Consider the following 12,033-nt stretch of genomic DNA (forward strand, 5'->3'; position numbering starts at 1 on the left):
CTCCCAGAGTGCCGAAATTACAGGTGTGAGCCACCACACCCAGCCCAGGTATTTTTTTTATAATGGTGGTAAATAGACATGACATAAAGTTTATCATTTTAAGTGGACAGTTCATTGTCATTAAGGACATTCACACTGTTGTGCAACAATCACCACCATCTACCTCCAGAACTTTTTCATGATCCCAAACTGAAACTCCATATCCATTAAACAATAATTCCCCATTTCCCCTCTTCTTAGCCACCGGTAACTACTATTCGACTTTCTGTCTCTATGAGTTTAACTATTTTAGGTACCTCATGTAATTGGAATTATACAATGTTTTTCCTTTTGCAACTGGTTTATTTCACTTAGACTAATAATTTCAAAGTTCCATCTGGGAATTTTTAGTGTTTTTTTGTTTTTTATTTGTTTATTTTTTTTTGGACACGGAGTTTTTTGCTCTTGTTGCCCAGGCTGGAGTGCAATGGTGCAATCTAGGTTTACCGCAACCTCTGCCTCCCAGGCTCAAGTGATTCTCCTGCCTCAGCCTCCTGAGTAGCTGAGACTACAGGCATGCGCCACCACACCTGGCTGATTTTTTTTTTTGCATTTTTAGTAGAGACAGGGTTTCATCATGTTGGCCAGGCTGGTCTTGAACTCCTGACCTTAAGTGATTTGCCCTCCTCGGCCTCCCAAAGTGCTGGGATTACAGGTGTGAGCCACTGAGCCCAGCCTGGTTTTTGCTTAAGATAGAGAGCAACTGGTTGAGAATCTTGGTTTGGAACAAAGGCATTTTGGGTTTTTTAGGTGATAGTTCTGTATTACAAATTCTCCCATGTGGTATGATATGCATACAGAATTTAGAAATGATGTGATCAAAGATCTTATTTTAAACAAGGAAATTATATTTATATGGTTTTCTATGCAGATTATTTGAAGGAATGCAAAATAGTTGTTGGACCATTGAGTTCCTTCTGACTAGTCTCAGATGGCTTTCTCAGGTAGGTTGGTTCTCAGGCCTGATGTTGAAATAGAACGCTGTAATATGAAATTTACATGGAGAACTTGTCTAACTCATGTATTGGTGTCCTACTGATGTAAAAGGTTTGGATATAAACTAGTGAGAGGGCTACTCATACTGGACAGGGTAGAAGCAGAAGCAGAAAAGAAAGAGTAAGACATAAAAATCATTTAACTTAAGTTTGTGTGGGCTATAGTTTGTGTGGAATGTATAATAAAATCGAATGTCAGGATTGTTGAATGGAAGTAGGGATGCTTATGAGACTAAAGTTACGTAAGTGGAAGAGGGAAAGAGTGATAGAAGCATGGCCAGAGATAAATGGGCAATTATTAGTGACAGTAAGAATGGAAAACAGAATTCATCAACTAATTAAGCATCTAGAATAAGAGCACCCAAATGTGAGTGATCCATGAAAACACATTAAACAATGCACAGAGGTTCAGGCAGGGAGAGGTATTAGGTAGAAAAAGGTTCTGTTTCTGACATAGTATGCTGAAGGAGTGATGGAAAAACCCCATGAAGATTTTCCAGTAGTTGCTGGAAATGGGAGAGTTTGATTATAGGAGAGGTGTCTGAATTCTTTCAAAATATAAATGGTGACTCTCAGTGTCTAGTTAGCCCCTTTAGTAGAGTTATTCTGATAGAGAAGGTAAGAATTCTGTTGTCAGAGGATGAGTATTGTTTTTTGGGGGATTTTCTTTGGAGACAGGGTCTCAGTCTGCTGTCCAAGCTGGAGTGCAGTGGCATGATCACAGTTCACTGTAACTTCAAACTCCTGGGCTCAAGCAGTCCTCCCATCTCAGCCTCCCAAGTAGTTGGGACTACAGCACACACCACTATACCCAGCTGGTTTTAAAAAAAAATTTGTAGAGCTGGGGTCTTACTGGGTTAACCAGGCTGGACTCAAACTTTGGTGCCCAAGGAATTATCCCATCCCAGCCTCCCAAAGTTTTTTTGTTTGTTTATTTTTGAGACAGAGTCTCACTCTGTTGCCCAGGCTGTAGTACAGTGGCATGATCTCAGCTCACTGCAACTTCCACCTCCCAGGTTCAAGTGATTCTTCTGCCTCAGCCTCTTGAGTAACTGGGATTACAGGCGCATGCCACCATATCCGGCTAATTTTTGTGCTTTTAGTAGAGATGGGATTTTGCCATGTTGGCCAGGCTGGTCTCGATCTCCTGAACTCAGGTGATTCTCCCACCTCTGCCTCCCAAAGTGCTGGGATTACAGGCATGAGCCACTGCACCCAGCTTCCAAAGTTCCGAGATTACAGGCACAAGCCTTGCCCCTGGCTGAGGATGAGGTTTGTTCTGTATGTGTGGTGTTTTTTTGGAGACAGAGCCTCGCCTTCACTCTGTTGCCCAGGCTAAAGTCCCATGACATGATCGCTTGCTCACTGCAGCCTCAACCTCCTGGGCTCAAGCAATCCTCCCACCTCAGGGTCCGTCCAATAAGTAGCTGGAACTACAGGTACGCGCCACCATGCCTGGCTAAAATTTTTAATTTTGGGCCGGGCGCGGTGGCTCAAGCCTGTAATCCCAGCACTTTGGGAGGCCGAGGCGGGTGGATCACGAGGTCAACAGATCGAGACCATCTTGGTCAACATGGTGAAACCCCGTCTCTACTAAAATTACAAAAAATTAGCTGGGCACGGTGGTGCATGCCTGTAATCCCAGCTGCTCAGGAGGCTGAGGCAGGAGAATTGCCTGAACCCAGGAGGCGGAGATTGCGGTGAGCCGAGATCGCGCCATTGCACTCCAGCCTGGGTAGCAAGAGCGAAACTCCGTCTCAAAAAAAAAAAAAAAAATTTTTTTTAATTTTGTTGTTGTTGTTAGAGCTGGGGTCTCACTATGTTGCCTAGGCTGGTGTTGAAACTCCTGGACTCAAGCAGTCCTCCTGGAAGACCAGTTTTTTTTGTTGTTGTTTGTTTGTTTTTCAGACAGAGTCTTGTTCTGTCACCCAGGCCAGAGTGCCATGGTGCAATCTCGGCTCACTGCAACCTCTACTTCCCAGGTTCAAGCAATTCTCCAGCCTCAGCCCCACTAGTAGCTGGAATTACAGGCACCCGCCACCATGCTCAGCTAAAATTTTTTTTTTTTTTTTTTTTTTTTTTTAGTGGAAACGGGGTTTCACCATGGTGGCTAGGTTGGCCTCAAACTCCTGACCTCATGATTCACCCGCCTTGGCTTGCCAAAGTGTTGGGATTACAGGTGTGAGCCACCAGCTGACCAGTTTTTATTCTAATAGTTTTTACTCATAGACTATATACGTAATCTTGACCAGCTATATTACAGATACATCTTATTGGCTACAAGGAGAACCAGGTGAGAGTATATTCTCAATGCCCACATTTTTAATATACAATTCAGTACTGCAAATAGAAAGTCATTAGCTTGGGTTTTCATATGTGAACAGGAACTTTCCATAGGGATATGTGTTGAGAGATGGAGTGAAAAATGTGGCAGCTCAAACCAGAGGCAAATGAGATCTCCTGGGGGCAGGGTGGAAGGTGGTGGTGGTGGGGATTCCTAGACAAAGTCCTGCTCTTTAGGAGAAGAGAAGGAAGTGCCCAAGGAGCTGATTGGGAGAAGGAATAGTCCAGGAGGTCAGTGGGTAACCTGTAGGAAGATACCTAAGAAACACCACCAGCAGAACAAATGAATGGTTATAGTGACAGACAGGGGAGAAGTTTGGAAACTTAACACATTTAAGAGCCGACAACGTATTGGACACTTACTATTTGCAGACACTTTTCTAAGCACCTTACACACATGATCTTGCTTGTTCCTCACAACAGTCCTGTGAGGTAGGCATGTTGTTATTTCCATTTGGGAATCTATATTTCACAGAGTATTTAGTTCCTGTGTGTATCCTGTGCCTCCCCTTCACTCCCCACAGCCAGAACTCTCAGGAGTCATGAGTTATAGGCATCACCTACTTTGGAGAATTATAGGTAATTAATTGTCCTATTCTCTGTCCTTTATTTCCCAGGTCACAAGGCACTTAAAGCATTGTTGAGGTCCTTGGTAGATCTTCAGGAAGAGTTGCTTTTCCAGTACCCAGACACTAGCTATCTCGTAAATGGGACAAAGCCCAATGCAGGAAGGTAAGAGAACAGAACCATGGAGTTGCTTATTTTCTTTTTGTTTGGATTAGTTTCCCATCATTTATGAAAGAGAAATTCAAGTTCTTTTCAGGCAGATATTAATGTTAGTAATATAGAGTCTCTTGTGTTTAACTTGTGGTCAGAATGGCACATAGTTGGTGATTAGATTTTAGATTTTTGTATTTAGTTGTACCTGATATGCTTTTTGGTCTTAGACAAAAGGCTTGCCTTCTCTTTAGATCTATTGGAATTAGAAGATAAAAGCACTTTCTTTTTTAGAGATGGAGTCTTACGCTGTCATCCAGGCTGGAGTGCAGTGACATGTTCACAGCTCACTGCAGCCTCAAACTCCTGGACTCAAGCAGTCCTCCTGCCTCAGCCTCCTATGTAGCTGGGACTGCAGGCATTTGCCACCATGCCTGGCTGTTTTTTTGTTTGTTTGTTTTTTGTAGAGACAGGTCTTTCTGTGTTTCCCCACCTCATCTTAAACTGCTGAGCTTGAGCCATCCTCCTACCTCAGCCTCCCAAAGTGCTGAGATAAGCATGGGCCACTTCACCTGGCCAAAAGCACATTTTAAATATTAATGCTTAATTAGTGTTTATGAAACCTTCTGTGCCCATATCATAGATTCGAATCACCAGCCGTCTCCTTTGAATAAAAGCCGTTATTTTGAAAGATGGAAAAATGTCAGAAAACAACAGCAAAATAATCATTTTTCCCCCTGAAATTGTTACATTTAATGATTTTCCCCCTTTTGTTTACACCTGCTATGGATACCTGCTTGCTTTTTTTCCCTTGGGCTTGTCTTTAATTTTTTGTCTACTGAATTAGTTAGGAGGGCAAAAAGGAAGCTCACATTTATTGAGCACCTATTATATGTTGGGGTTAGTAATCCAGTGAGTACAATTAGCAGATGGTTGGAGGTTGTATTACATTGTCATGGCAGTTGCATATATGGCATTGCAGGCTAGTTAGTACTAATTCTGTTGCCTACCACTTTGAGTTTTCTTCACATTCAGCTTCTCTTCTATTTGGTTCAACTAATATTATTTATCTTTCCTAAACAGTTGGTTACAGAGAGACACATTTCCCTTATTGATCTGGGGATTGAGGTCATAGAAATATGATTATATGTTTCATTTTCAAAGATTGTTCTATAATAATACACTCCTGGGTTATACACATTTCTAATAATTTTTTTAAAACTTCATTTATTTTGATGGTTTGCTTATCTTTTAAAAATATTTTGGAACTAGTTCTTTTTATATTTATTTTAAAAGTTACATGAGGCTGAGCATGGTGGCTCATCCCTGTAATCCCAACATTTTGGGAGGTCCAGGCGGGTGGATCATTGGAGGCCAGGAGTTCGAGACCAGCTTGGCCACCATAGTGAAACCCCATCTTTACTAAAAATACAAAAAAAAATATTAGTTGGGCATGATTGCGCACAGATGTAATCCTAGCTACCCATGAGGCTGAGGCATGAGAATTGCTTGAACCTGAGAGATGGAGGTTGCAGTGAGCCAAGATTGCGCCACTGCACTCCAGCCTGGGCGACGCTGTCTCAAAAAGTTACACTAGTTTTTGATTGATCTTATGAACATTCTTCTCAACAGTAAAAGCTATCCTCATATCTTTGGTGTTATTTTAAATGGAGACAGAACAGGAGGCCTAAATATTCTCTCTCCTTTATGTGAGCCTAGTTTTTTAAATTTAAGTAATGTTTGTTTACATTGGTCGTAGTATTCTTACTGGTTTTCTAGTGAGGAAATTTCTAGTGAAGATGATGAGCTGGTAGAAGAGAAGAAGCAGCAACGAAAAAGGGTCCCTGCAAAGAGGAAGCTGGAGATGGATGACTATCCCAGCTTCATGGCAAAGCGCTTTGCTGACTTTACAGTCTTCAGGAACCGCACGCTTCAGAAATGGCACGATAAAACCAAGCTGGCTTCTGGAAAACTAGGGAAGGCAAGTGTGTGTATGCATGCATGTATGTGTAAGCTAGGTTGTGGCAACCTGAAGCAATTTTAAAAAATTGGAACCACAGCTCATTTATATGGATGTTGTCATGTTGTAATGGTAATCATTCATTTGTATAGCAAAATCTGCTGAACTTCTGGCACTGGGGTTTATACGATTCAGACTTGGGATTTTAACTTTATTATAATGTTTTATCCTTAAAATTGAGGCCTTATAAGTGTTCAAGTGCTGAAAATACAAAATACTTTAAAGGAGTGAATTTCAAAGCAATAATTATTAAAGTATCAGAAGTTAATTTCTGTGCATAAAAAAGTGATATAACCTGCTTAAGACTAACTTTTTTTTTAAGAACAATTATAGCCACTCACAAACTCAGTCCTTTACAGAAAGTCTCTCCTGAAAAGACAATTGTCTCTCTGGTGACACAGAAAGACGGAGAAACCAATGCAGCTGCCTTCAGCACTGATTTTCTGCATTATCTGACACTGCTTAATGTTGTTGCAGGGTTTTGGTGCCTTTGAACACTCAATCTTGACTCAGATCGATCATATTCTGATGGACAAAGAGAGATTACTTCGAAGGACACAGACCAAGCGCTCTGTCTATCGAGTGCTTGGCAAACCTGAACCAGTAGCTCAGCCTGTCCCAGAGAGTTTTCCAGGAGAACCGGTAATAACTCTGTGATGCAGAGTGATTCTGGGGAATAGTTTCTATGAGGCTAATTAGCTGACAAACTTGTAGCTGTTACCTGTTTGTATAAGACGTTAGTGAGAGAAAGGACAGCAACACTACTTTGCTGGATTGTTGAGAGAAACTTGAGTGTATGTTAGAGGAGAAAGTTTTTAAAAATGGGGCTTCTATCAACTCCAATGTGCCATTGTCTCTTAATTTTGAGTTTGATGCATGAGTCTGGTAGTGGAAGCAGTCATAATCCAGTTTTCAAAATCCAATTTTAAAGCTACTTCTGTAGAAATGCCAGTATTGAAACAAGTGTGTACTTTAGGCTCAATGTTTGCCATTTAGGTACTTTAGAACGGGTCCCAAAGTGGAATAGTCAAATTCTTTTGTTTAAAGGAAACATTTAAATTTTTTTAATTATAGAAGAAATATATACTTAATGCTTTTTTAGTTTATAACAACTTAAAATGAAAAGTAAAATTCTCTACTCTGAAAATTTCACTCCTCAGGTTTTACCAGTATTAATAGTTGTAACAAGTTTTTGTTTCTTTTCTATTTGTGTAACTATATTATATGTATATATATATATATATATACATACATACACACACACACATATATACACATATATATATATACGTATATATACACGTATATATACACACACACATATATGGTTGCCTTTAACTAAATGAGATAGACATTTATGTGTATATAAATATGTAAAATACTACAAGCGTATTTAAAGTCTTGCAACTTTCAAGATCTAATGTATCCTAGATACTCTTTCCATTTGTTACCTAGGGATCTACCTCATTTTCCTAATGACTGCAGGGTATTCCATTTATGGATATGCACTATCATTTATTCAACAAGGGATATTATGTTGCCTCCAGTTTTAGAAACAGTACTACAGGAAAGATTCCTGTACATTTATCATGTGTTCGTATAAACACGTAGGTAGATTTGTTGAAGTAGAAGTGTTAAAGAAAAGACACCGAATACTGATAGATGTTGCCAAATTGCCTCCAAAAAGGCTGCATTAATTTCCAGTCCCTCCAGCTGTGTTCTTTAGTACTAAGTGTTGCCATTCTTAGAGGTGAAAAATAGTATCTTCTCATTCCAATTTACACATACTTAATTAGAATGAGGGTAAATATGTTTTCATATGATTATTTATGGTTCTTTTTCTGTCAACTGCCTGTTAATGTTTTCGCCTGTTTTTATATCGGACTGTTTCATTTTTTAATTTTAAGAACTTTTCATATCTTAAGGAAAACAGTGCTTTGACTATTCTACGTATTATTTATAGTAGCTACATTAGTTAGATAACCTTACTGGGATTTAGTCTTTTCTTACTCCTTGTTAATGTAGGAGATCCTTCCTCAAGCCCCTGCCAATGCTCATCTGAAGGACTTGGATGAAGAAATCTTTGATGATGATGACTTTTACCACCAGGTGAGACTTATACACTCTCTTGTTACAAAAGGGTTTAGCATTTTAAAGCAGCTTATAGAATTCTCTGAACAAAAACGTTGCTTATTTTGGAAGGATAGAGTCAGACAATGATTAGAACTCCCACATTCAAAATTGACTTATGGTGTCATTGTGGATTTGTTGCTTTTCTTCCATTTATGTTTTCCCTTTGAAATGAAAACAGCTATCATTACTTTGTTAGTTGTTGCTTGTGTGTAAAATATCTGTAAAACAGTTTTAGGTTTTTCGTTGAGTCAAGTGGTTTCTTCTTTCGGAGCCATTTTTGAGGATGGAGGATTTGTTAGGTGTTTGGTTTGTCTCATTACTATTAGAATGGGACGTGGAACTGGAGGGCTGGGATCCCAGAGTTCTTGAATTGCACTACTGATTCTATTACTGTTAAATCTTATTCTTAATGTCGTTTTGTGCCCGTTGAAGTCAGTTAAGTATGTACTGAGAATGTCTGCAACTGTTGATTATAATAAGAGTATAGTGCATTGAAGACAGAACTGGTAGAAGTTGAAATATAGTCCAGTTCTCAATATGTTTTCACAGACTCCCTCACTTTTTTCCCTGACATTACTCTCTGCAGGCATGCTGTTCTTTTTAATGATGCCTGCTGGAGACTATTAAGATAGACTAAACATTCGGGCTGTTCTAAAGAACTGAAATAACTTCCTGTATTCCTGAGTCTCTTGATAAGTTATACTTCTTAATAGAGAGTGTGTTAAGCTTGCTGTACCCTTTCTAGCTTAGTGGAGAATCAAGGACTCTGTTCAGCAGTGATATGCCAGTTATTGTTCAGCCATTGTTTATCAAGATAATTTTTTTCTCTGTCAAATTTTTAATGTGCTAACTTTTGCCGAATAATTTGTGACTGCTTGTTGAGGGTTTAGCCATGACTGCTGTACTGTGTATATGGATATGAAGAAAGGGACTTCTCAGGAAAATTACATGTAAAGTCAATATAGAACAAGTGATTCTATATTAGGGATACCTCTGGTTTTGCCCTAAGAAGAGAAATATTGACTTTCTGTTAAGTTTTTAATTCATTCTGTAATGTTTGATAAAATTATTGCCATAAGTAAGTCTTAAAAGTAATGATGAGAGGGTATAGGAAAAAGGATTGGTGTGGCTGCTGCTGTTCCCTGTCAGAAGTCCTGATTCTTTTTTCCTCTTCTCTTATTATATTCATTTGTCAGAAGAGTAAGGAACTCTATTTTGTTCTGGAGTGTCTGAGGAAGTACCTGATATAGGATATTAATGCTGTATAATTGTGTGAGATCACAGGAGACAATCAAAAATGTTCCAGTCCTCATTAATTGAAGTGTACATTGTTCGATGGAAAGTGCATCATAAATTAAATAGGCTTAATAAAATAAACTGAAATTACTGGGGAGAAGTTGCCTCTATTGGCAATCCTTACTCTGAAAAATTTTTTTTTTTTTTTGCCTGGAGGTTCGTTTAAAAAGAAGTAGCATTACTTGATTGGCCCTTCATCCCAATTAATAATTTTAACTTCGACAAATTCTGATTTCAGAGTTATGACTAGTCACATCTTAGCTTTTCCCCTTGCTGGTTAATTGGGGTGCTGGGGTTAATCTAAATTAAAACTTAAACTAATAGAGGTCAGCAAGGCAGCTGAAACACCTGAGTGAAACAAATGGGGCTGCCAGGCACAACTTTATCTTGGCTGTTTCCCAAGAGGGAAGTGGCAGCAAATTGGAGTTGTTTCAGCCTTCTGTAAAGGTGAATGATGGGTGACACTTGTTAATGTACAGCATCTCCGGAAGCATTCCAGATTGCTTTGCTGCTACACCAACTGCTGCCATCCATGCAGAGTCAGTAGGAACTGGACCAGTTGCCAACATCTGGCAGCACAGCAAGGAATGGGTGCAAGTCTTGAAACCCTGCAGATTCTAAATATGGTGCTTAGAACTGTGCAGGCTTTAATCACTTACCACTCTTTGGCAGCAGGCTACGACAGCTTATCCTAGCCTCGTACATCACATTCCGACATCTGCTGAGCTGCAAGGCAGCTGCACATTCATTTTCTTTTCTTGCCTTTTCTCTTTGCTTCCCATTCCCCTTCTTCTTCCCACTCCCTCTACTCTTCAGTTTTCCTCCCCCCTCCCCAATATGCTTCTTGGGAGAGATGATCTATAAAGATTACTGCTTCATTGTGTGCAAGTAATTGTGGTGATGCCAGGCTCTTGACAGACACAAGGTAGCACCTGTTCTGCTGACCTGGTTAATTTCTTCTGTTGAGTGGGATTTGCCAGAGATTGGAGCTGAAGCCAATTCAACGATAAGCCTAAAGAAAATGGCTGTATGTTTTCTGTCACCTCCCAATTAAATTGGCTTCATAAAGTGCTTTCCTTTATTTGTTAGAGCAGTAAGCCTGAGCTAAGGGTTGCATTCAGAAGTAGTTCAATATATTACAATGGGCCTGTGAGTTTTCATTTGTGTATGTGTGTGTGTTTTTTTTTAACATGGTCATATGGAAGAGCTGGGTGGTGAATATAATACATTTCAGTTTTTTTAAAACCATACTTGAAGCCAGACTTTTTGGGTTCATGTTTTGTAAAGAAGAGATTATAGCCACATTGAATTTTAATGTTCCATTGTAAGGGTTTAAAGGCTTACTTGGTTAATTCAGGTGTCTTGAAACTGTGTAAATGCTCTAACTACTGAGAATGATGTGTGGGGTCAGAACACTCCCCCTCTACACACACGTACTCATTCACAGTTTTATTCTTTGTTTCTTAATGGGCTTTAAGTTACTATATAACTTTTAAAATATATTTGTATTATTTAACAGTGGTACGTATGTGTGTGTGTGTATGCATATGAGTTTTTGTATGTTTTTTAACATGGTCATAATGAGTTTCACATATATGAAAACTTACATATGTATGCATATGTATGTATGTGGGCCATAGAAGATAGTATCTGATATCATAAATAATCTTATTTTTAGAGCTGAAAAGAACCTTAGAAGCAACTGAGACCCTGAGAAGTGACTTTCTGATATCATAGAGTAGAAGGCAACACTGGTAATTAATCTCAGGATTTCTTAGACCAAGTCTTGTTCTTTCCATACCTTTATTTCTTAAATATTTCATTATTGAGCCATAAAGAGATTTCACTGTAGTATTATGGTTTTCAGTTTGTTAATAAGTAAGCTTTATTTTCATAGGACCAGAAAAAGTATTTTGTGTTAGAAAGTAATTTTTTTCCTTAGAAGGCAAATGATTTATTGAACTTCTGTTACTTAACAATTTTAATGAAAAAATTAGCTTTATAGTTTTATTACCAGTTTGGAAACTGGAATTGCTGAAAGTTTGAAGTATAGCCAGTGGTGAAGGTTTTATGAGAGGAACTGTTCCCCTGCTGCAGAAAAGTATTGCAGGATTTTACTTCCAAACGGAATTACTTTACATTTGGCCTATTTCTTGTCAAAGCTCATTCCTAAAGGCAATTTCACAAAACATGAAGGTTGTAAATGACCATGAAGGATGAGCCATTCAGAAATGTTTTCAGTATCTGTTTGTTATTGTCATGATCCTATCTGCTACTTTATAACATTAAGTTCTCTTCAGATGTGTTGTTTGTGTCACCGTTTATGGCTTTTGTTTTGTTTTGGTTTTTCATTTTATTTTTTTGTTTTGTTTTAAAACCATCAGATGATCTTTTTTAAAGAATCAGGGAAGGACCAGGATTTGCTAAACACTAGTGGCGTGCCAGCCCCTGGACTAAGTAGATAGGTACTTGGCATGTGTCTTGGTTTAA

At 38.9% G+C, this 12,033-nt stretch overlaps 1 protein-coding gene across 2 annotated transcripts in view; it reads left to right on the plus strand.

Annotated features, from left to right (window-relative positions):
* Nucleotides 1–12,033, plus strand: part of AATF (apoptosis antagonizing transcription factor) — a 107,120-nt gene that overhangs the window by 35,413 nt on the left and 59,674 nt on the right. For both annotated transcript variants that reach the window (XM_002748315.6, XM_008997006.3), the window contains 4 exons: nt 3,995–4,109; nt 5,874–6,075; nt 6,592–6,756; nt 8,140–8,223. In XM_002748315.6, the coding sequence (XP_002748361.2) occupies nt 3,995–4,109; nt 5,874–6,075; nt 6,592–6,756; nt 8,140–8,223 (566 nt within the window). The remainder of the gene's footprint in view (nt 1–3,994; nt 4,110–5,873; nt 6,076–6,591; nt 6,757–8,139; nt 8,224–12,033) is intronic.

This window comes from Callithrix jacchus, chromosome 5, assembly GCF_049354715.1.
Source record: "Callithrix jacchus isolate 240 chromosome 5, calJac240_pri, whole genome shotgun sequence".
NCBI lineage: Eukaryota > Metazoa > Chordata > Mammalia > Primates > Cebidae > Callithrix > Callithrix jacchus.